The 24,765-nt window shown below is 34.1% G+C and overlaps 2 protein-coding genes across 2 annotated transcripts in view; one reads left to right on the forward strand and one right to left on the reverse strand.

Annotated features, from left to right (window-relative positions):
* The window catches only part of LOC131840782 (kinesin-like protein KIF3A), a 30,617-nt gene extending 22,777 nt beyond the window's left edge, over positions 1 to 7,840 (reverse strand). Inside the window, exons 1-2 of the mRNA XM_059188981.1 lie at positions 7,707 to 7,840; positions 4,960 to 5,172 (exon numbers count right to left, since the gene is read on the reverse strand). Of these exons, the coding sequence (XP_059044964.1) occupies positions 4,960 to 5,172; positions 7,707 to 7,712 (219 nt within the window). The 5' untranslated portion in view covers positions 7,713 to 7,840. The remainder of the gene's footprint in view (positions 1 to 4,959; positions 5,173 to 7,706) is intronic.
* A 1,406-nt stretch (positions 7,841 to 9,246) lies between these two features.
* Positions 9,247 to 20,759, forward strand: LOC131840768 (coiled-coil domain-containing protein 186). Its single transcript, XM_059188964.1, has 14 exons — positions 9,247 to 10,524; positions 10,874 to 11,086; positions 11,356 to 11,475; positions 11,846 to 11,954; positions 12,478 to 12,632; positions 13,262 to 13,371; positions 13,824 to 13,983; positions 14,463 to 14,600; positions 15,607 to 15,708; positions 16,307 to 16,397; positions 16,563 to 16,657; positions 18,400 to 18,606; positions 19,354 to 19,500; positions 20,138 to 20,759. Exons 1-14 carry the CDS (start codon positions 9,361 to 9,363, stop codon positions 20,207 to 20,209), a joined length of 2,883 nt encoding a protein of 960 aa, XP_059044947.1. The 5' UTR covers positions 9,247 to 9,360; the 3' UTR covers positions 20,210 to 20,759.
* The last annotated feature ends 4,006 nt before the right edge of the window (positions 20,760 to 24,765 follow it).

Genomic DNA, 24,765 nt, shown 5'->3' on the forward strand with positions numbered 1-24,765 from the left:
TTTTAATTATTTTTATGACGATCCAACAATATAAGATATAGCGGAATTCTCATTAGGTAAAAGAGGGGTACATCGTAGAATACATGAGGTATATACCAGTAAATTAATTGTAGCTAAAATCAGTCTCATACATATAACGATTGAAATAAAAAAACGTATAGCCCGATTTTGATACGTACGAGTATAAACGTATCAAAATCAGGCTATACGTATAGCGCAGACGCGTTACAACATATCAAAAAAATAGGCATGGAATGTAAAATAAACCATAACATAATAGGTATATACATTGGCACATAAGCCATATCTGCAGAGTGTCGGCTAACGATATTATACCTACACATTTACATTGAATCTTGAATCGTCCCTAATGAGGTACACGATACAGTAACCTACATATCTATTATATACATATCTTTGCAAAACAGATGTCATGTAGCTGAATTGACTGCCATCTATTTTCATGCTTTGTTACTAAGCACCCACTAGTAATCCGAACTGCTTCAGATCTAGCGACATCTAGCGGCTACGGTGGCGAAATAAAATAGCCCGAAGAATAGCCCGAGTTAGGAAGGAACCATTTTCTTGTATGGGATGGGGTATCTGTATGTAATATTATGTTATCTGTGCTATAAGTATGTTTATGGATGATAACAAACGGCCTAACAATATTCGGAATATTAATTACAACTAAATTATTGAAAGATGAATCTGCGAATTCCGAATGAGTAGAACAAAAAATATGACTTGAAAAGTGCTTGTATTGAGTTTATTTGAATAAAGATTATTTCTATTTATTTCAGTAAAAAATCTATAATTATGTTTGTGAAAGAAAAATTAAAAAATGGCCGTGTTCTCAATATTAATTACAACTAAATTATTTAACAGAACACGCAAGTTCCTTTCTCATTCTTCTTGCAATAAGACAGCTTTCCGAATGAGCGGTAAGATTAAAATACAAGTAATGACTATTCAAAGTACTTCAATGTAAGTTTTTTCAAAAAAATATTTTCTATTTTATTCTAATATTAATTTTGCCTTGGTAGAAGAGTGAAATTTTTTAAGTATTTTTAATGCTGACTCATAAAAAAAATCACAAATAAAATAATATTCTACTGGGCCAACGTTATCACTTAGGGGTATAAAACATAGATAACCTATTTTCAAACATTCCGAATATACATATAAAATTTCATCAAAATCGGTCAAGCCGTTTCAGTGAAGTATGGCTAATAACACTGTGACTCAAAAATGCTATATACATACAAAAATAATATGAATTATTAACTGACATTAAATTTCTTTCTTTCCTTTCCCCCACTGCTAGCAATGTACCATGTCAGGTTGACCTCCACGCGGTTTCCCTCTAGAAACCAATCTTGATGAATTCCTGGTGAATTTGTCACGATGAGCTAACTGATCTAACCTCATGCTCATTTTATCATCCTCCACCGGTGCGTCGCCAGCGTAAACCGTTAGCGCAGGCGGTTGCACCATTCCACTATCAACCATTAAAATTAATATATACACAGTTGGTAATACAGTATTTCAAAAAATATTAAAACTAAATCTTCGACTGTTCTCGTTCTGTTGCAGTTTGGCGCAACATTCCCGAATGCATGAAGCACACAGCATCATCTCTTGGAACGTCGGCAGACGCCATTACGTTACGCAAGATGCATTAAGAATGTTACGCCATTTTGTATCTTCACATCTTCGCCATAAGGCCCAATATAGATGATCCATAATAAATAATTTGAATATAATTCTCAGGTAATTTATTCTTATGTTTACAAACTATACAATACTTTAATAATTAAACTGTTGAATACATTAGTAAATAAATACACAAACATGTAATAATAATAATAACCGTGGACAACACATGCCGCCTACTAGTCTCAAGGTAAGCAGAGCTTGTATTATGTGTGCTATGTACTAGACAACCGATAGAATACTTAGATATATTTTTTGTAAATAAGAAAACACCCAGATCGATTCAAACAATCATGTTCAAGATTACAAATATATGTGTCGTGCGAGGAATCGAACCCGTAACTAAAGCGGTGCTAAACCATAGACCATAGAGGCCGTCAAAACATGTAAAAGGTATACAAGTAATTATTTATTTATGTCAACTTTGCTATTCAAATGTATATTCACATAAAACTCTTAGAAATGTAATAACAACGTTTATTTAAAAATGCGACAAGCTGGTTTCTGGTGGTTCTGATGAGTGAGTTTCGAATAAAAAATAGGACTATTCAAAAGTGCTTACATTAAGTTTATTTGAATAAATATGACTTTCATTTCTAATCATATTACTAAATCTCATCATCATTGACTGAACCCATGTTCCCAGTTTATCTGGGGTCTAGTTATATGAATAAAGCTACGGTTTTATTTATTACACATTTATACATTTTTTTACTATAATAAATGGTATATACTGTATATTATGTTCCCGAAGTATACTTTGTACAAACTCATCGGCATGGGTGCCTCTATAAAGTCTGTTTCACACGCCAAGCTGCTTACTTTGGGACATGTAATGATATGTTTCTGTTGTAGGGTGAGATAAGGAAGTAATATTACAGAACATTTTAGTTTTCCGAAATGACATGACATAATATTGTGATATCCAGTATGCTGTTCCACTTGCCATCAAGTGGGATGTAAGCTTGTTTACCATTCTGGCAACACAATAAAAAATACAAGGCAGTCAAGTATAAAATAGCAAAAAATACTACAAAAATCTTAGAGTTCTTCTGGTCTTCATTGTTCTCTTCTAAACGATGCAGTACACAGCACTCACCCACCATTCGACAAGACTGATGCGCGGAACGGCGACAGTCAAGACGAAAGATGGAAGAGTATTGCGTTTATTCTTCTTCTATCTTCTCTTCTCTTCTTCAACTACATTTTTAGATATCTTAATAATATTATGAACGCAAAAGTTTGTGAGTATGGATGAATGTTTCACGCAAAAACTGCTGAATGGATTTTAATGAATCTTTACAATAATATACCTTATACATGAGAATAACACAAGCAGGTGAAATCGCGGGCACAGCTTGTTATTATACAAGAGGAATACTATACCGATATGCGATATCGGTTTAGGCGTGGTACCAGTGGAGGATGATAGGATGAGCATGAAGTCGGGTCAGCTAAGACCATCATGGCCAATTCACTTGAAGAGAATTGTTGATTTTTTTTGTTACGTAACTAGTTACCCGCCTCGGTTTCGCACGGGTGTATTATGCATATAAACCTTCCTCTCTAATCACTCAATCTATTGCATTAAAATCCGTTGCGTAGTTAAAGATCTAAGCGTACAGACAGCGGAACTAGTTTGATTTTGAAAACTCCGAAAATTTAAGGTTGTTGCATTTTTTAATGACACAGAGCAAAAAAATAAATATAAAAATTTTTTGAAAAAATGAAAAATAAACCTATTTTCAGACCTACTGAATATACATATAAAATTTCATAAAAATCATTCAAGACGTTTCGGAGGAGTATAAAAACCTGCGACACGAGAATTTAATACATAAGTTAAAGATGCAGTGATTACGAAAATTCCTCAGGGGACGCGGTTCAATCATACATATGTACGTTTTACATATTAATACGATGCGACATATAAATTAGTAGACAATTACCACAATAGAACGTAACCTCGATATTTACAAGCGAATAGAATACAAGGCGACGTAATGCCGGTTCAGTGTCGTGTGACACCAATTTAAAACACGCACGCGAATTGAAATTCTATTGTTCTAAAACAAGCCGACGGAACAAAGTCATATTGGTGTTACTATTTGAATTTTTATAATTTACGTTTTTATGCCACAATACAAAGTTATCGTGATTTTTTTTTTAGATAGAAATCAGTCATTTATTAAAGTGTCCTACTTTAATATTTTAGCCGCTTATGAACGTCAAGTATTTTGTATTAATATTTTTCAATATACAGATTCAATTGAGAACTGGCAAATAGTTCTCAATTGATTCTGTATACTGAAAAATATTAATACAAAAACTTGCCGTTCATAAGCGGCTGAAATGTCTCACTTAAATAAATGATTACTGATTTTATTTATATTAATATAAAAAACTTGACATTACAAAATGTCTAAATGTCAAGTTCTACTTGAATAAATTATTTTTGATTTGTTTTATACTAGGTGGCAATCAAGCATACGGCCTATCTGATGGCAAACGGTCACCGTGGACGCCTGAAACACCAGGTGTGTCACGTACGCGTTGCCGACCCTTAAGAAACCTTAATACATATACCAGACATAATTTCTAGTATTAACTATAATTTTAGATGACAACGCCAAGAAAGGTTGATGACGTCATTCTAAATACGATATGGCGGAATAGGTAGTTTCTAAGAACAATGATGCTTTTTTATAAGACTTGTTTAAGAGGAATAGCATTTCTAAGAACAATATATATGTATGTATAATTAAATGAGCGGCTTGTTGAGGATATGAAAAGAAAAATTATATCACTCTAAAGCCAAAATGGCGGTCTTTAAAAAATCTTTTTTTTTTCTTTTAATTTACTCATCACAAAGATCTTTATCATTAATTTAGCCTTGTGTACTATTGTACTGACTAAATAAAGGTATTTACATAAATAAATACCATAACATTGAATAACAAAATGGCGGATTGAAAAGTTTATTATGTTTACTATTGAAGCCTATTTTGTTTTATATACCTTTCTGATGGTAAACGGTTACCGTAGCCTATGGATTCCGGAAATACTAGGGGTGTCACGTGCGCGTTGGCGACCCTTAAGAAACCTTAAGCCCTTTTCCTTGATCCTTATAGATATCCCTATCTATCTTCATCCCTAATACTTTTATTGAAAAACCCCATTATTATGAATCAATTTCGAATGAGAACTGTTAGCAACAGCTTTAGATAATCACGCCCCATTTACCTGACTAGTGTTACTATCGAAGACCGAGTCGTAGCCGTAGACCCGCGGGGGCTCCGGCGGAGTGACATTGTTCCTGGTGACCGCGATGGTCTGGTTGACGGCGTCTACCGACACACAGTTGTAAGAGCCGTCGAGCTTCTCCCGCGAGTCCATCGGCCGGACTCGAACCACCACTCGTACATTTTCGACGGTCGGTGCACTCAGCTCCGCGTCCTGGTTGATAAACCATTAATGAACATACAAAAGAAACAAAATAAAAAATAAACACATTAAAAAAAAGGCAGAGATAATGTAGATACACCACATTCCTTATATGGACATTTTTTTCCTAATATCCCCATATTTCCCTAAGTAATAAATATACTTTTAACTTTAATATATCACCCATATAAAATGTGATGTTTAAGCTTAAATAACTGAGCAGGTCATTTAATACTAATGACTGTCCTGACTTTGGATGGATAGAATAAAATTATTACATGGACCTCAAATCTCTCAATTAAAACACAATGAACAAATAGGAGTGCTATAAATAGGATAGGAAAAAAATGGAATCTCAAATAAATTTAGAAAAAAAAAACAATTAAAAATCATAGGCGAGTCTATCTGAATATGGAACAAAATACAAGGGTAATAGGGTCTAACAAAATAAATAAGATAAGAATGTGAAAAAGAGTTAATTTTAACCATTCTGTTGTTATAAAATATACAGACAAAAATATTACTAAATTAAAAAAAAAATACTACTCAAGAGCTAAACACAGTACCTGTCTTAATTGGCAGAATTGTTGACTGCTAATAACCAGGATATGTGTATAATATTACTTGAACAAATCAACAAAATTTATAGGTATATGTGAAACAAAGAGCTATACAAATTCAGAGTATGCAGTTTTCCGTTCACATGAAATATGATTACTGTAACTTGACAATAGGAGATGTAAGCATATAATGTAATGTATTGAGCAATTGTTTAAGTTTAGTAAGTAGGTATATTAATTTAATACTTTGTACAATTGGAAGCTTTATATATACTTTATGGCACTTAAATAGATTTTTAGGTATATTAATTATGTTAACATAGAAATATCTCTAAAAGAGATATCTTCCAATAAACCCAATAGAGTGGAATATCAGAAGTGTTGAGTGGGTTAAATTGTGCAAATAATAATTAAAAAAAAAAATTGCAGTGTAATGTAATAATTTTTAGATAAACCTCTAACAATTTTTTTAAAGTAAATAACAACTAGTCACATAAAATGCTTAAAAATGTGATTATGAACAACATTTATTAAAAGAGTAACAATAAAATTTCTATCTTATTCTTCTTGTGATAAGTATGCTTTCTGAATAAGCAGAAGAATAATAAAATATGACTATTAAAAAGTTAAATCTTATATTAAGTTTATTTGAATTCTATTCTATCTTTTATATCCGCCAAAGTCAAGTCAGTAAGAGTCATGTAAGAGTCCTAGTAGAATGTAGCAGGTGAAACAAAAGAGGTATGACAGATTTCTCCTATTCAGTTACACAAGACAAGTGTAAAATCAATAACCACATGTGAATGAAAAAAAAAATTATAAACACATTTTTTTTAATTTCCTTGTAATTTGTATTATCAATAATCTAAATGTAGGCATGTACAGTTGATTGATATAGTTTAAGGAAAAATATTTTTGAATCAGGAAAAAATGTCAAAGAAAATTATGGGTGTGGTCATTGGCAGATCAATACCAATATTTGCTACAAGTTTTCTTTTTAACTATTTCTTTTTGAGTAATTGTTAGTTGAGTTTGTAATAGTCCTCTTAAGATCTGTATGACAGAAAATGTTTAAAGTCATACATGTAAAAAAATTGTATTAAACAAAATTAGACAATTATTGACGGAATTGATAAATAGACACAATTGTTTAATTTCTTGGATAATTTTATTACCAATTGATTTATTTATTTAGTTCAATCAATTTAGTTTGTCAAAATGGGGTAGTTAAATTTTTTTGATGTAATGTTGGCAACCCTATATATATGAAGAACAAAGGAAATTGAGCTCAGTACCATATTTTAATTTATACACCAATGAAACATATAATTTAAATATATACAAACTATTATTAGTAATAATACAATTTTAAAGGAATTGCATAATATCAGTAAAGACAAAATCCCATACTGCCAAATTCTAATATTAAAAAAAAGAACATAATTTGAAAATCTAACGTGTGAACATTGGTACCAAGGGCATTTTCAAACAGATTACAATTTATCTACAAAGCAACCTTGGCACACATCACTATCTATGTACTTATACGTACTTAGTATGAATGGCGCTGCACTATTACAAGAGGCCCGCCCAATCAACTATATGATAATTCAGCCAGTTACAGGCAGGAAACTTTATTTAAAATTGGAACATGCATAAAAAAGTTACAATCAGGAAGAATTTGCTGATATGCACGAATTGAAAACGTGTAGGTAGTAACTACGCACAAGTCAGATTAGGTACTACAGTACGTAGTTATGTGTAAAATGACCCTGAAAAAACGCGATGACTCATTTTAAAATAGACGAGTTTTAATCAAATTAATATAATAAAAGAAAAGAATATTACGATTTAGAATTACCGAAAAAAAAAATGTCGACTTCTGAATAAACGCGATGACGACAGTATTAATTATTGCAGAAAGGAAACGATTATGAAATCACTGATAAAGCATTTCCGGAAATCACATAAGAATTTGGCACTTACAGGCATTTCGGTGGCTCTGCTCGCACTGGATCAGTGAATTTATTTTACTGTATCACACAAAGCAAGCTACGTCTTTTGTTTGCCGAATATTGTAAAAATCAATACCGACGACCTACTTTTCCGTTTCAATTTCCTTTGAGAGCGAAAATGGTAATGACGTGACGTTTTCTTTCTAAAGTTGCCACATAATTGTACTAAATTGTACCATGACTAATGTGCTGTTGAGTCGAGTAAACTTCTGTTGTATATATATATTTTTTTATAAAAAAAATGTAAACTTTTTTTCAACACTAAAGCTTATCACCGTGATAATATAAATAATCAGGCAATAACATTCCTTATAAAATTATTTTAACAATTGACTGATAATAATTACAACACCACCATAGGAACTCTTTTAGTAGTTTTTATAATATAATCTGGTCGCAAGTTCTATAAATATTGTTGTTTTATTAGATTGTGTCAGGAATTTTTTATCTACAATAGTTTTTAACGCTAGTCAAGACTCATTCTAGGGACAAAGATTTTATTCAAACATAATCTATCCGATAGGTGTCAACCACTATTTACTAATAGTAATATGTGAGAATAACTTTCCATTATCTATGAAAAGACTTAAAAGACTTAAATATTTATTGTATTTATTATGGGAACCTGTTATTCATTTCAATCTAAATAAATTATTATAATGTTCTTGTTACTGCCGATGCTTTTAATAATTTAGTTGACAATAAACAAATGAACTTTTCAGGTTATTCAAATATATAGATAGTTTAATGTAATTCCGTAATTAAAAAGCATTTTGAAAGGTCTATATTTTTTGTATACTGTATACAACAGTACCCATCGCATTGCCGTATCAAGACCTCCAGTAAAGACTTTGAAAGTTATACCAAATTGTAATAATATCATTAATGTTAATTACATTTATTAAATCATTTTTTGTATTTTTCAAATGGTTGAAGTATACCAAACAAACAAAATAGAGTGTGTGTATATTTCTTTAATACAAATTATAGCTGTAAGCATATAAATTATTTCCTTCATACTTATTATATTATATTAATAATTATGTCCAATGCGATAAATAATGTCATTAAAAAAAAAATGGCATAATTTTTCTGTCTTGCATACTTGAATAACTACTAAAGTGGATTTAAAATTATTAGATGGTAATCTGATAAATAGCCAAGAAAACAAATAGGTATTTTATAATGCAAAATCTTTGCTGCAACATTGTTAATGAAATCTCGATCAAGCATAAAATAATTATATGGATGAATTATACTCTATTTATATTTTATTCAATTATCAACAGCTAATTTCACTGGAATTAAGTTTAATATTCAAAATATGCAACAGAAATGAAGGGAAACCTTTGTATCAGTATTTTCTGTTTAATTAATTTTCTGTTTTCTTAAAAAAGAACTTCATGTATCGTGCAGACTACTTGGATGTCAATGTCACGGAACGTCAATATTGTCTCATGTAAATGTCAGTCAATATCAATCAAGTAAAAACTTCCAAACATTACAATAAAACAGATGTTTATTTTCAATATAAAAATATTAATCTATTAACTTAATGGATTTTGTGTTACAAAACATTAAAAAATTAAATACTATTTTATACTAAGCTATGTTATAGATGTAAAATGTCTGTAGAAGTCGGTGAAACTCAAATCCATATTGAAAATATTGACGTCGACATAGGCAAAGAAAATGGTTCATTGTGCGAAATAACCAGCGATTCCGGGGTAGACACTGTTGATTCCTGTTCTGGTGTCTTCGGAGCATCGTCTGACTCAGAAACTTCACCTGTCAAACACATTGAGGATATTCTACACGACAATAACAAGGAATTAGAGTCCACAAATCCAGAAAATGAAAGTTGTCCATCATTATCATTTCCAGTTACAATTTCTCCGACCGATAGTGAAATTACCGACGTAATGAGCCTTGATGAGTCGCCGATCCATGAAAACGGCGATACTGAAGCGCTGTCAACAGAGAACATCAGTAATAAGGTTCTTAAAAAGAGTATGCATGTAAATACTTCCTCTGTTCCTCTTGATAAATACGTGAACGGTAATTTAAATATAAATGCATTGGCCACTTCTTCGTCCAGTTTAGATGAACAAAACACAGTCTTGAATTCCACAATCTGTAAATCTCCTCTTAGTAAGAGTGCTGAAAATATATCTGTTGAACATAACAATAATGCAAATGATTTGAATGCAGAAAAGATATTAGCTGAATTCACAAACAAAAAGACTAAAGTTGGAGCTGTACAAAAGATACCGGAAGCACAGATAAATCAAAACATAGATGTTAGATATACGAGAATACCAAAAGAAATACTATCTCAAGATCTTGGTAGTATTGTTAAAAATGTACATGGTATATTTTCATCGGTGAGTGGAAGTCTCAAAAGTGCATACAATAGTACTCATCGTGTTGCTGCATCAAAACCTCCAGCAAAAACTATGAAAGTTGTACCAAATGGTAAGGTTATTAATGAAATTTTCGAAGATAATACACCTGAAGAGACTCCTTATGAGAATGGAGCTGATAAATCAAATGAAAATGTAGATTTAGCAACAAATTTAGCTAGTATGAATGAGATAGTTGAGAATACCACAATTGCTGATGGTGTTACGAAGGAAGAGATGTTGAGGTTACAAGTGGAGTCATTGGAGAGAGTACTAGGAGAGCAGAGAAAAGAAAATGCATCACTAAGGGAGAAGCTCAAACACCAATTGGATGAATTACAGGAGAAAGATCAGATGTTTAAAGACTTTGAGAATAAAGTAGATTTGGTAAGTTTGTACCTGTACATTTTGTTTTCTTTTACAATATTTGTAGCAAATATGTTACAATTAAACATTTTATTGATGTATTCTTAGTCATCTTGCCTGTACCAGAGGTGCTGTTGCTAAGCCATAATTGTGTATTTTATCTTAATTTTGCCTAAATGTGCCACAATATTCTTAGGTTGTTATTGTATAGTGTTTGTCAGCCTTTTTGGTGCCATGCCCTACCTTAGCCTTTCTAAAACTGCTATATGATTTTTTTGATGAATTAAACATGTTTGTTATTAACATCTTATTTGACAAATTAACACTTGAAAGGGTCAATATAAGTTTGTTATTTTCTTCTTCCAAACAGATGACAAAACGCGTAGACCAAGCAGAACGTGAGAAGGACGCGGCAGTTATGCGTTACGCCAGCGTCGAGTGCACGGCGATAGAGGCGAAGCGAGCGGCCGAAAAAGCGGCGCAAGCTGAGCGAGCCGCCGCCAATGAAGTGGAATTACTAAATGGGAAGCTGAAGTCTGCACATGGGGAGAAGCAGAGAATCTGTCAACTGTATGATGACAAGGTACGCTAATAATGTAAAATATGATAGATGATGAATAGTCATTAAGATGAATGATAAATAAACATGCATTATGCAGGACCATCTTCACCTTGATTCCAGAATCTTTTAGTCACTCTCAACCACATTGTGGAATTACCTTCTAACAATGCTGTAATTTCTCTAATGCTTATATAATGATAAATTAGAAATAGAAATAGAATAGGTGTCAAAGTTTTTGCTTCATGTACTTATATCATACTAATATATAGATTTATTATTTACTTTGCTAGTGCCATGAATTAGCAACGAGTGAACGGGAGGTGGCGAAAATCCGCGAGGAATTGCGCGAGTTGGAGGGTAGACTGAAATGGACGCAGAGCAAACTACGCATCGAAATGGATGCCTACAAGGTATTTATTATATTTTCCAAACTGCTTTAAATTTTACGCCGTCATTATTTATACTATATGGAAAATTGAGAAAAATTACGGGTTTTACCACGTTTTGTATATATTTATTGAGTTCTCGATATTTCAATTAATGTTGCTATTATTTAAACTATATTTTTCTAAAAGAAAAATAGATTAAGTTAGCTCTTTAATATATTAGCTATATGCTGATGAAAGTCAAAATCGGTCCAGACGGAGAAAAATGTTGTAAATTAATTTATTGATGTAATAAATCAGTTTAATCAGTTAATATAGATTTACTTAAATATAAATTAAATATAAATGAATTTACTTTCACTTTCTTTTAATAAAATGTACCTTCTTATTGCAGGAAAGTACGGAGCGTGTTGATAAGCTCACCCAGCAAGTGAGCGAACTGGAGGCTGCCAAGGAATCCGCCATCGCAAATGCCTCAGACTCACTCCGGGCTAAGCAATTGGGTTTGTTCTTTCGACCTTCTTACACTATACAATAATAATAACCGAGGTCAATTCACAGTTATCTAGTCAGACTAAGCAGGGCATACAACTGATAGAAATACTTCATTACATTGTATTTGTACATCCTTTCAAAATATACATCCAGACCAGGGGGAAGGGGAATGTTAGTAATGTGGACGAGTGCAACATTCCATTATCATCCAATAAAAAAACACCCTGACCAAAACAAAAAATCATACTCTTGAATATAAATGTCTTTATCATGCAAGGAGTCGAACCCGTTACCATCGGAAGTAAGGCGGTGTGCTAAACCACTGGCGTTGTTAATTGTCCTGAGATTATTATTATTATTATTATTATATAAGTTGTTGAGTATTTATTATACAAGCTCCGCTTAGCTAGAGACTAGATGGCCCTGTGTAAATCGTCTAGGATTATTATAAAAAACTTCCTTTAAAAACCTACAGAACCCTATTCATGCAGATCCGAAGCGCTCTTGACAGTTTTCTTTATTAATGTCCAGAGGCCGAATTAAAAGAGAGTCAGGCAGCGCTTATCATGTGTCGACACGACAAAGAAGAGTTGGATCGCCGACTGTCGACTGTCTCGCAACAGTTCGAAGTATGCAAGCGGGAGCGAGATAGCGCCAGCAGCGCACTCGCTCTATCAACTACTGAGGTACATGTTGCAATTTGTAGTTTCATTGGATTGCCGACTGTATATGGTCACAAATAAATGAACACACTCTTCTATGCTGTCTGTGGACTGTATAATTCTCACGGATTCTCGACGAAGTAGGTCATAGACCTAAACCCTAGAGGGAGGTGTACACACCCCTTAAAAACTTTTAGAGGTGTACTATGTAAAAATAGACCCCATATAGGTCAATAGATAAGAAATTAGGTACCTAGATAGATTGAAAGGAGATATGAAAGTTTTTTTTCGGACTACTTTAATGCTGTTGGCTGCATCTGGCCTTTATAGCTTCACCGGCCGATAGGAAACGAGTTTCGATGGCACTCTAAACCCGCGGAAGGACTTAGGGAGCGGCTGAAGACTAACTCCAGCCCGACGGATGCTACTTTATTCTGAGGGCACTGCTAGAGGGTTCGAACTTCGGCTGAGGGCGTCGTAATTACGAACCCCGTTTGAATTGGACGGAGGTTCTAAAGATCACCAAATGAAAGATTGTTGTGTCAATATCTATAATTGTCAATGGTGTTTCACGCATCCACAGGTTACGGTAACCATTTACCAGATGGGCTTAATAGCCACCATCATAGTATAAAAAAATGTGTTTTAAACAGGTGGAACAACTGAAGGCAAGCAACCTCCGGCTGGAGGAGGAAGCGGCGGAGCTGGCGGCGCTGCGGGCGCAGGCAGCACTCGCTGACACTCTTAGCGCACAGCTGCAAAGGTATACCCACTCGAACGACTGCGAGAATAATTTTGATATAAATAAATATAGTAATAATCTCTATTCAAGTGAATTTTAATATAAGCACTTTTTAATAGTAATATTTGTTCTACTCTACCACTCATTCGGAACGCTTACTCATCGCAAGAAAAATGAGAAAGGTGCACGGTGCTCTTTTATATGTAAATAATAGTCAAATGCTATAACACACGATAGCGTACGCTGACTTTCCCGCGCTATTGTTTGTATGTTAGACTCCATTCTCCGCAATTAGCCTCACATTCGGGCCGTTGTGCGTTGTGCGTTTCCCGCGCTAAATCACGCGCGCTTTTGTTTGCACTCGAAAGAATGTGTCGTGTAAAGTCAACTATTTCATTCATGAGTGTTAGAGCGTACGCGTAAAGGCAGCTGTAGTGGTGAGGTGATAGTATAAAAGCAATTGATGATTTCAGGGAAACGGAGCGGGCGATACAGGCGGAGGAGGAGCGGGCCAAGTGTGCGGCCGCGGCCGAGACCTGCAGCCGGCGCGAGGCCGCCGCCCTCCACCACGCGGCCGCCCTCACCGCCGACCACGTGCGCCGCGAGGCCCACGCGCACCAGCAGCGAGACAAGGTACCCGCCCCGCACTACGCACGGAGCAACTAGCTACGGCCGGTATGTCGCTACATCCGGGACTAGGTACGGTTGGCACGTCGCCGTTCATAATAATACACCCTGGAATAAACCCTGGATAATATAAATACTTAGATATATATATTGTTTTTTGACATAACTGCCCCACAACGCTTTCTGTATACCTAAAGGTTAGCTGGTGGAGAATGCCATATGGCATTAAGCTCGCCTTTGTACAAGTTTTATTGTGCATTAAAGAATAAATAAATGTTTCTTTTGTTAATACATACATATTATACATAGAGAACACCCAGACCGATGCACATAATCATACTCATGAATACATATGTTTGCACCGTGCGAGTAATCGAACTCGCAACCACCGGAGGTAAAGCGGTGTGCTGAACCGCTAGACCAACGACGCCGTGGAAATAATCCAGAAATTCATTTATACTTCATAGTCCTTCTACGTTTGTTAGGTGGCGGCCCTGACTGCGGACAACAGCTCGCTGCGGTCGCAGGCGGCGGAGCTGGAGGCCGAGGGGGCTCGGCTGCGGGCCGCGCTCGCGGACGAGGCCGCCAGGAGGCACCAGGAGAACAGGGTCCTCGCCAGGAAGGTACCACCATTATCACCACTATCTATATATTTCCCAATATATGAACATGCCTGGATGGAAAGGGAGAGGACGACTACAATAAAAATGGATGGATCGTGTGAAAGATGATGAATAAAAGGAAAGTATGGTGGATAATATAATAATATGACGGCTGATGACGAAGAGAATGACGTACTGCGCCGACCCAAATGATGGGGTAAAGGTAAGGCAATGATAATGATCAGTGTTTCCCAACGTGCGGTCTAGGGGGCAATTTGATTGTTAAGGGTGCAATTCTAAAATGGACTCGACACGAGTTTAAGCTTTAATGAGCTTTCGCTGCGGGCCATTTAAATGCAATGCTAGATTTCGATGTCAAGCAAATCCTTAGATAATTGCGGTAAATAATTAAGTATTTATTAAGTTGATCATCATTACATAGTATAAAACAAAGTCGTTGTCGCTGTCTGTCCGTCCCTATGTATGCTTAAATCTTTAAAACTACGCAACGGATTTTGAAGCGGTTTTGTTTAATAGAGAGTGATTCAAGAGGAAGGTTTATATGTATAATACATGTACACCTGTGCGCAGCCGTAGCCGGTAGCTAGTTTAAGTATAATTTCGCTTAATATTAAGCTTAATATGGATTTAGTTGCGGTGAATGTTTTACTAGTAAAAAAAAGATAGGCTGGATATATATCCATATGTTTAACTTCTAAACTAAACAAACTAAGCTGAACAAAGTGGAACATATTATAAAATCTCTGTGCAGAAAGCATCAAGAATCACACTTAAAATAATAATTTAACAGATACGGATGTCAGTCAGGCGGTAAGAAGGTGAGTTAGTAATTTAAGAAGTAGACATTACTATAATTTAATTAATTCATTCATTCATAATTTAAGAGCTACGCTCTTATCGGTGGAGCTGTTGCCACTTTCTGCGATCTTCCATCATGCTCTTTAAATGTTGTTAAATTAATGTAATCTAATTAAAAAGTCACTTAATCACTATATGTAATTTCTAGGTAGCCGAGCTGACAGAGGAAGTTGCGGACGTAAACAAGAGACTGGAGTGGGAGAAAGGAGAAAACGGAGTGATAAAGAAGAAACACGCCAGTGCCATTAAGGTAATTTTTAATTACCACTTTTTATTACAATATCCGACTCGAAGGACCAAAAACTTAGTGGCCTTATGCTTCGTTGAAAATGATAATATTTTTGATAAGCGTTTATTATATACGGGGAGTAAAATGATACATGCTGCTGAATAAGTAATTTATATACAAAATATATTATACTGTGCACCATATAATTTATATTGAGAGTATCATAGCCAATCCATAAGTCTTTTGATACTTACAACTAATGTAAGTAACAACCAGTCTCACCTATTTCAGTCGCCGCGCAGTTTGCGTTGTAAAATTTGTTTCATATTAATTGTGAGATACGGTAGTTAGTATATATATACGTATATAGCAAAATGATGGCTTCGTTGAGTCTAGGGGGTTAGGACACCGCCTTACTTCCGATGGTCGCGGATTCGATTCCTTGCATCACATTAGTATGATGTGTCATGAGTATGATTGTTTATTTCGGTCTGGGTTTTTTTCTATGTATATTATGTATGTATTTACGGAAAAAATATATATACCTATGTATTTGTATCACTTATCTAGAAACCTTAACACAAGCTTTAGCTAGCTTAACTTGAATTTGAACTTGTAGGAATTGAACCGCGAGCTACAACGCGCTCTGAAGCGCTGCGAGCAACTGGAAGCGAAGTTACCACCGCCCGACGCACCCTCTACACGAACAGGTCTCTTCATTCTTAATCATAATTATTTTTTGAAATATATTCTTTGAAATAGACGTGATTGTAGTCAGTCTCTTTCGCGCGTAAAAAATGTTTTTAATCCACAGATGATATATTCCAGACACGTTTAAGATTTATAAAGTTATCAATAACTTTATAACCTTCTAGGTTCTGTTACATCATTGAGTAGCGGCGAGAGTGCGCCTCCCAGTACTGACGACCGCCTACAGGAGCCACAGGCAGACGCAATGCCTGATATACAGGTATGTTATAACAGTCTTAATCGTACACAGACTTGCACCCAGAAGGTGGTCAATTGACGGCGTCGGTGGTCTAGCAGTTTAGCACACCGCTTTACTTCCGAAGGTCGCAGGTTCGATCCTCGCACAGCACAAACATGTGTATTCATGAGTACGATTGTTTGTATCGGTCTGGGCGTTATCTATTTATATTGTGTATGCATGGACAAAAAAATGTATATGTACTAGCTGTGCCTGCGGTTTCACCCGTGTGAAATTTATAGCCTATGTGTTATTCTGATGTACAAGCTATGTTATTGTAAAGTTTCATTAAAGTCCGTTCAGTAGTTTTTGTGTGAAAGAGTAACAAACATCCATCTATAGTTACAAACTTTCGCGTTTATAATTTTAATAAGATTTGTATCAGTTATCTAGTACCCATAACACAAGCTCTGCTTAGCTTAGGACTAGATGGCATTGTGTGAATTGTCCTGAAATATTATTATTATTAATTCAAAAGCCACAATTCCGACACCAATGAAATCTTAGTATGTCTACTTACATTTCTGCTCTACAACATGCTCTCCCGTGAAGGAAAGATAGATACTAAAACAAAAACGAATCATAGAGACGGCCGTAGACTCTCCACATGTCACATTGTATTCAAATTAGTGTTGGCAGTTGATTAATTTTTTAATCAATTAATTAATTAAATGAATTCTGGAACTTGATTAAATTGTAGCTAACTTATATCTGAGGTTTGACATTAATTATGCAAATTGCAATAAAGTTCAAAATTGTGTATTTTGTCTTACAGATAAAAGACCCAAGTGTGTTCGCTAAAATGTTCCCCAAGGTTTGATGTGTAGAATTGTAATCTTTATTTATATAGCATTACGGTTTAGTATTCTAAAAATTAGATTATTATTTCTCATTGAGTACTTAAATGTAACAGTAGAAGTGTATTATGTTATAATTTTCATTTTCCCAATTGAAATGTTTGTTTTTCGTTTTTAACGCCATTGGCTGAAAAGCCAACAGCCATGTACTCATAACACTCCTGAATTATGTATATAGAATATATTGATAACTTTTAATACCCTTCAATTACGTCCAAGAGGTCGCGTGTTCAAATCTGGCTGGTACACAAAAATGTGCGTCAATTTACTTTTCTGATTTAACCTCCGGTGAAGGAAACGCGAATATGAAATCAAAAATTTATCCGAGAGATGGCGGTAGACTCGCACTCAATAAATATGTATTACTAGCTGCTGCCGCAACTTCGCCTGCATCACACTTACTTCATATGTATTACTATATTTCTCTCAATTAACATAATATCTCTTTAAATTATAGCCTGTACTTTCATATCCTTGCGGCTTAGGCTCGGAGTGCATTCTACCGAGGCCCTGGCAGCGTAGACTCTGCAACTTCCTTGTCGAGTGTCACGTGTGATCTGACTATATCAAACTATCTCGATTCAAAAGAACCCAATCACAACAACTATAGTCCAAATAAATTATTAAAAAAAAAAGAAATTCAATAGAGTTTCTTGCCATTTCTTCTCAATTGAATATGTACACTGAACTGGACGGTGGGAAAAAATATTGATACGTTCATTAAAAGTAAAAATATACGTTCATAAGGGGCTGAAACGTCCTATATGAGTAAATGATTTTTTTTTATTGATTCATTGATTGAATGCCTCTAACTATGATGACAGTCGTGACATTATGATTTTTGTTTATGATAAACTGTCTATACAGGTCCGTGAGCCAGACAGACAGACGCTGATCGAGCGGATCGTGTCGCTGCAGCGAGCGGCTGCGAGGCGAGCCGAGCGCTGCGAGTTCCTGGAGGAGCACTCGCGCCAGTTGACGGGCGAGTTGCGCGGCAAGTCGCGCCTGCTGCGACATCTACTGGCGGCGCTGCCGGCCGGGGCGGTCACCTCCCACCGCAGCGATGTCAACAAGGTACTTGAGGGTTGCAGTCGCGGATTCGAGTACTTGGAGGAGCACTCGCGCCTGTTGACTCGCGTCGCGTCGCGACTGTTGCTACGCCTGTTGGCGGCACTCACGCGAGTACACTTAGATTGTGGAATGAACTACCGACCGAGGTTTTCTCGCGTAACTACAGCATGGGGTTTTTAAAGAAGGGTATATTAAAGTTTCTTAAGGGTCGGCAACGCGCACGTGGATCACCCCTGGTGTTTCAGACGTCCATAGGCTACGGACGTACGTTTACAGCCTTTTAAGAAGTAGTAAACTTTTTTACTCCTTAAAGTATAAAATGATATTATATAAATATAAAATAATAATATGTAAGAAAAAAATTATATGTAAAAAAATATTCACATGATTTTATACTTCGTTATAGCTTATAAAAAATAGCTAATGCAGTTCTTTTGAACATTTCATGCTGCACTTTCAGCTGGTACCAAAACTGACTAAGGTAAGAAAATAATTTAAGTTAAATGTTTATATTTTATACTCGAAATGAACCATTTTATTTTTTATTATTAAATAGAAACATTTGACTATTATTCTATCAAACAGACATTTTTCAAGTTGGCATTTTATTTTTTCGTAGTTTTTAATAATATTAATATATGCCTTCGCGGTTTCAACAGCATGTTTTTAGAAGACGTGCAAACAATATATAACAAATAATATACAACATACACAAACATATATTATAACAATATACCATTCGTTTTGCAGAAGGAAATAGCGAAATTGGGCGGCGGAGCTATGGCGGCCGTTTGGGGAGGGGCAGCCGATGGCATGACATTGGAACTGTCTCTAGAGATGAACAGGCGACTGCAGGCCGTCCTCGAGGATACTCTGCTCAAGAACATCACACTCAAGGTACTATATATACAGATTTTTTTAGGTAATCCGTCAATTTATATTTTTGACTCTTTCTTAGGTCATGCATTTTGTAGTATGTGGAATGGCATACATACTAAGTACCGACCTGATGGTAAGTGGTAACCGTCTCCTATACACATGAACAGCACTACGGTCATAACTTTATGTGACATACCGTGAATAGGCATCGGTGGTCTAGCGGATCGATTCCCCGCATGGTACATTTATATTCATGAGTATGTAGCGGTGCGTAGTGCGTAGCGGTTTCTATGTTGATTCTCGCATGCCTTGTTAATGTAAATATAATTGAAACAATATTTATTTAAAAGAGCAACACACAAGTTTTTTGCCCATTCTTCTTGTGATGATCCTGCATTCCGAATGAGCGTTAGAATAAAAAAATTGACTATTCAAAAGTGCTTATTTGAATAAAGATTATTTCTATTTCTATAATTGTTCGTATTGGTCTGGGTGTTTTCTATATATGTTATGTATTTACTAAACAATGTCTAAATATTATATATATCAGTTGTCTAGTACCCATAATATAGGCTCTGCTTAGCTTGGTACTAGATGGCGCTGTGTGACTTATTATGTCATGAAATGTTATGGTTCTAATAATTGTGATTTTCAGGAGAATATGGACACACTGGGCGCAGAGATTTCAAGATTAAAAGAACAGAAAAACAATCCGGAAACCAAATAGAATTATGTTCATGTAAATAAATATTTATTTATAAATACAATGGTCACAAAAAAATGATAGATTTATAAGCTCTAACGAAATAGTGCCCGAAATTTTTAGAGTTGAAATAGTAGGTGACAACGGTGTCATATGTAAGTTGATTTACGTTTTTGCATTTTAAAAGTAAATTATATTAATGATATGTCAGCGATTATTGGTAACATCAACATAAAAACATATTTGCATTTACAGTAAGCCAACTGAAAGACTTTTTTGCATTTACAGTTAAACCAACTTATAGATTGTTTTGCATTTACAGTTACTTCAACTTAAAAACGTTTTAGCGTTTACAAGTAAATCAATTTAAATACATTTGTTATACACACATTATTTTTTTTACACGCAAACGTATTCTTGTTATATCACAAGACTTCTATGGTATTTTGGTATTATTGCCTTTTTATCTAATGAACAAAAGAGCGTATGATTTGTCATATAGTTCGCACAGAACGTCTTTGGCAGCGCTCTTCCGTACTATTTAGTTCGGGAACTATATATGACTACTAGCTGTCCCGGCAAACGTTGTTTTGCTTTAAATTAAAAAAAATAATTTAGGGTTGGACTACCCCTAACATTTAGGGGGATGAAAATAGATGTTGGCCGATTCTCAGACCTACTCAATACGCTCACAAAATTTCATGAGACTCGGTCAAGCCGTTTCGGAGGAGTATGGGAACGAAAACTGTGACACGAGAATTTTATATATAAGATTGCGTACTATTTCAGTTAGAGCGTATAAATATCATCTTGTTATATTATAGCTTAATAATAAAGTGTATTAAAAAACAAAGGATTTAGTAAAACCAATTTTATTTTTAAAGCTTTAAAGTAATTTTCAGAAAAAATCTTTGTGTCCCTTTATTATTAAGCGAGTGATACGTTATTTCAGTATCCCTAGAGCGGATTTATATGAAACTGGCTCTATTATATTTATGCCGAATTGATTAAATAAAATTGAATCTTATGTCTATAATAATACATTCCAAATTGCTTTAATTTAAGAGAATATTCGAAATATAACTACAGTATTAAGGAGGTTGAGGATTTATCAGCATTCATGAACTTTTAGGTAATATATGGCACGTCTAATAATTGAGTAGATTTTTATTCGAAAATAGATTCTATGTATTGACATTTAAAGTAGATTTTAAAAAGTTTTCTTTTCTTGCTATTAAATTTTTATTTATTAGGCGTGCAATAAATTTATCAGGAGTTGCTATATCAATAAATTAGATTTGGCTAATTATTGCCAAATAATAGTTTTAAGAGCGTCTATTAAATATTTTTTTAATTTATTGATAATTCATACGCTCTTAAGAGATATTAAATTTGTGTTATTTATTCTTGATGCGACACTAATAGTAGTCTACTAGTAGATGCAGTGAATTTTGAACTTTCACTGGTTGGTATAAGTTCACAATTCTTTGTCAGAAACTGGATGTTATTATCGAAATACCATTACCAGTTAGATAATCTTTACGAAACAAACATTCATTATCAAATTAACTTTAATGTCATAGTAATAAAGTTTAAAATAAATTATTGCTAATTCATAAAAATGTCCGAATACGTCTATAAAAATTTAGAGTAATAAGAATTAATATGAATAGAAAATTTATGTAAAAAATAGATTTAATTGTTATATATAATTAGGTTCTTATTGGCCTGACAAAGTTTCATTTTTTATTAGATTAGTATATATAGAGTTAAACAGTGTCATAGATAGTCAAACTTTCAGGCCAATATGAACCTTATTGCTTGTACATAATGACAAAAATCAACCACATAACCTCATTCTTTTGTTAGACATCATAGTCCATTGAAATTGGGCAGGGGAAGAGAAAAATGGTGTAGAAATTACGTATCAATATGGTTTCAGACGGTTAAATGTCCTACACAGGGCTCTAAACACTACCCTTCCTTCAGCCTTTCCGATCGATCCCCGTCCATACCTTAAACCTATCCGCTCGATCTCCGTCCTGTTCAAACGGGGACTACTATCCCGAGCCGAACTTCGAACTCCTGATGCCCTCAGACAGAAGTCGTATCCGTCACGCAGGAGTTGGTCTTCAGATGAAATTACGTAATCAACACATATCCAATCATTTCTCTGTCATATCTCATAGACGTGTCACCCTATTTCTCAATGCATTAGGGTTACCACACAGTTACATAAAAAAAATATAATTTTAGACAGATGGTTCAAAATTAAATTTCCGTATATCGCAAACTGTGCTTTACATTACTAATATATAATATTATAAACGCGAAAATTTGTGAGAATGTTTGCTACTCTTTCACGCTAAAAACTACTCAACGGATTTTGATGAAACTTTAAAGTAATATAGCTTATACATCAGAATAACATATAGGCTACAAATATCATGCGGATGAAATTACAGGCACAGGCAGTATGAAATATGCTGCTAAAAGCGTCTCGAATGGAATTAATATTTATAAATTAATTAATATTACAATGTTATTATGTAAAACACTTGTTATTGGCATTTATACAGATTAATTCGTTATGTAAAGACATTAAATTTAAGAGATTTGATGTTATAATTATATTCCTATTAGAATAATTCAATCGAATATCAATTATCCTAATATTTGTATCATAAGATGGAGTTCGCGCGTTCAGACACTTACATATAAATTTCATTGTAATTAAAAGACAAATAACAAAAAAAAATCAATTTGCTATTTTTATTCTTATATTGATTTAAAAAAAAGAATTGGATACAATTCGGTGTATATTATTCCATATGGAATTGTAGTTTTAATTTTTAATTTATTTAAAAAAAAAGTATTAAATGGAGTCTGTATTGTGTTCCATATGAATATATTATTTCAAATTGGAAATTGATTTAAAAAAAACAAACGACTATAGTTAGGTCTGTATCTTGTTACTTTTTTTTAGCTCTCTTCTTCCCTTAAAGGGATAAGCAAAAGTGAAAAGCCATACACAGCCACGACTAAATGTGTTTTGTTCTCTATGGGCATCTTTTAATTTTTAAATTAATATTGTTTTAAAAAAATACTGAATTTTTTATAGTTGTATGCATTTACAAAGGAAATGTATTTAATTATGTATGTATGTATGGATTGAATGGCGTGAGTTTTTCATGGTTACTTATTTATGCCCTCCCCTTATTCTGGACTAATTTGTGAAAGCGATCCTAGCACTATTTTGTGTAAGAATATTATTCTGTAAATAATTTGTTATAGTTATTGTATTTATGTGGTGTGTGACAAAGATCTTAAAAATAAATTGTAATAAATCGACAATTGCAAATTTTGAAAAATCAACATTAATAGTATATATAGTTTAAGATCGAGATTTCAAAATATCTAATTTGTGAGTTACTGCATATCGATCGATATATCACACTCTTAATATAATAGTGTATTAACAAAAGAAATTGAGAATATAAAAATTTTCTTTAACTCTTTGCTTTAAAGTTGAATTTACAAAATTTGTACTTTTTGAGTTAGTACAGTGTGGTATTGAGCATGCGATATATGTGCATGCATGAATATGAGATTATATTTGTTGTATAATGGGAATTTTAGACCACGACGACGGCAGTTATGATCTATGAAATATATTTTGAGCATTCATATGGTATTTTTATTTTCTCTAAAAATGAAACAGTTAAAAAGAAAAACATAACTGGCAGTTAACCGCCACTTACTTTTAATTTTTTTATACAAAAGGCAAGAATATCTTAAAGAAAAAAGAACTATACTAGAAAGCTGACGGTCCACCTGATGGTAAGTGATAACAGTCGCCTATATACATGAACAGCACTACGGACAATTAGGAAAAATCACGGGGATCTTACCTTTTATTTAACATCTACCCGCTGCTCCTCAGTTTCCCTAGTTTAGAATCATTGCCGAAATATCGGAAACTCAATTAAAATCGTCTTTAAAACAGTATAGCACTATGGACGTTGTCACGTAACGCCCGTAACCATTCTTTGGTATTCTGGGGGACTAGTATTTTGTCCTTCATCGTACTACAAAATAAACGGTTTACTAAGCAAGCTCCTTGGCGGCTGATCTGGGTGATACTAAAGGTAAGGTCGTAAATAACTAGTTTACCTCTGATGTAATATTGTTGTACAATAGTCGGTCTTATCGCTAATAACGATAAGAACGCCTTTTCCAAAACATTTTTATTGTACTGTACTGATTGTTCTTTGTTTACCTGTGCGCAATAAAGAGTTAATATTATTTATTTTTATGTTTCTCTTTTATCTTGTTTAAAAGAAGGTGATTCATCCACACGGGCCTTAGCCAAGTGTGGGAGATGTTCTGCTATTATTATTATTATAATATTGAAATAATTGTAATTTACAGTACTAAATTAATTCATATCAAACATTAAGTGGTCCTCTGGTGTTCAATGATATATTAAGTTGCTAATTTTCTGAATACGACGTACAAATAAAACAAATCGTAACAATTGCTCAACACATGTATTATTTATTGACGTCGCTCGTGTCGCT

The sequence above is a fragment of the Achroia grisella genome, unplaced genomic scaffold (assembly GCF_030625045.1).
Source record: "Achroia grisella isolate CSIRO2021 unplaced genomic scaffold, CSIRO_AGI_Agris_v1 utg149, whole genome shotgun sequence".
NCBI classification, from domain to species: Eukaryota; Metazoa; Arthropoda; class Insecta; order Lepidoptera; family Pyralidae; genus Achroia; species Achroia grisella.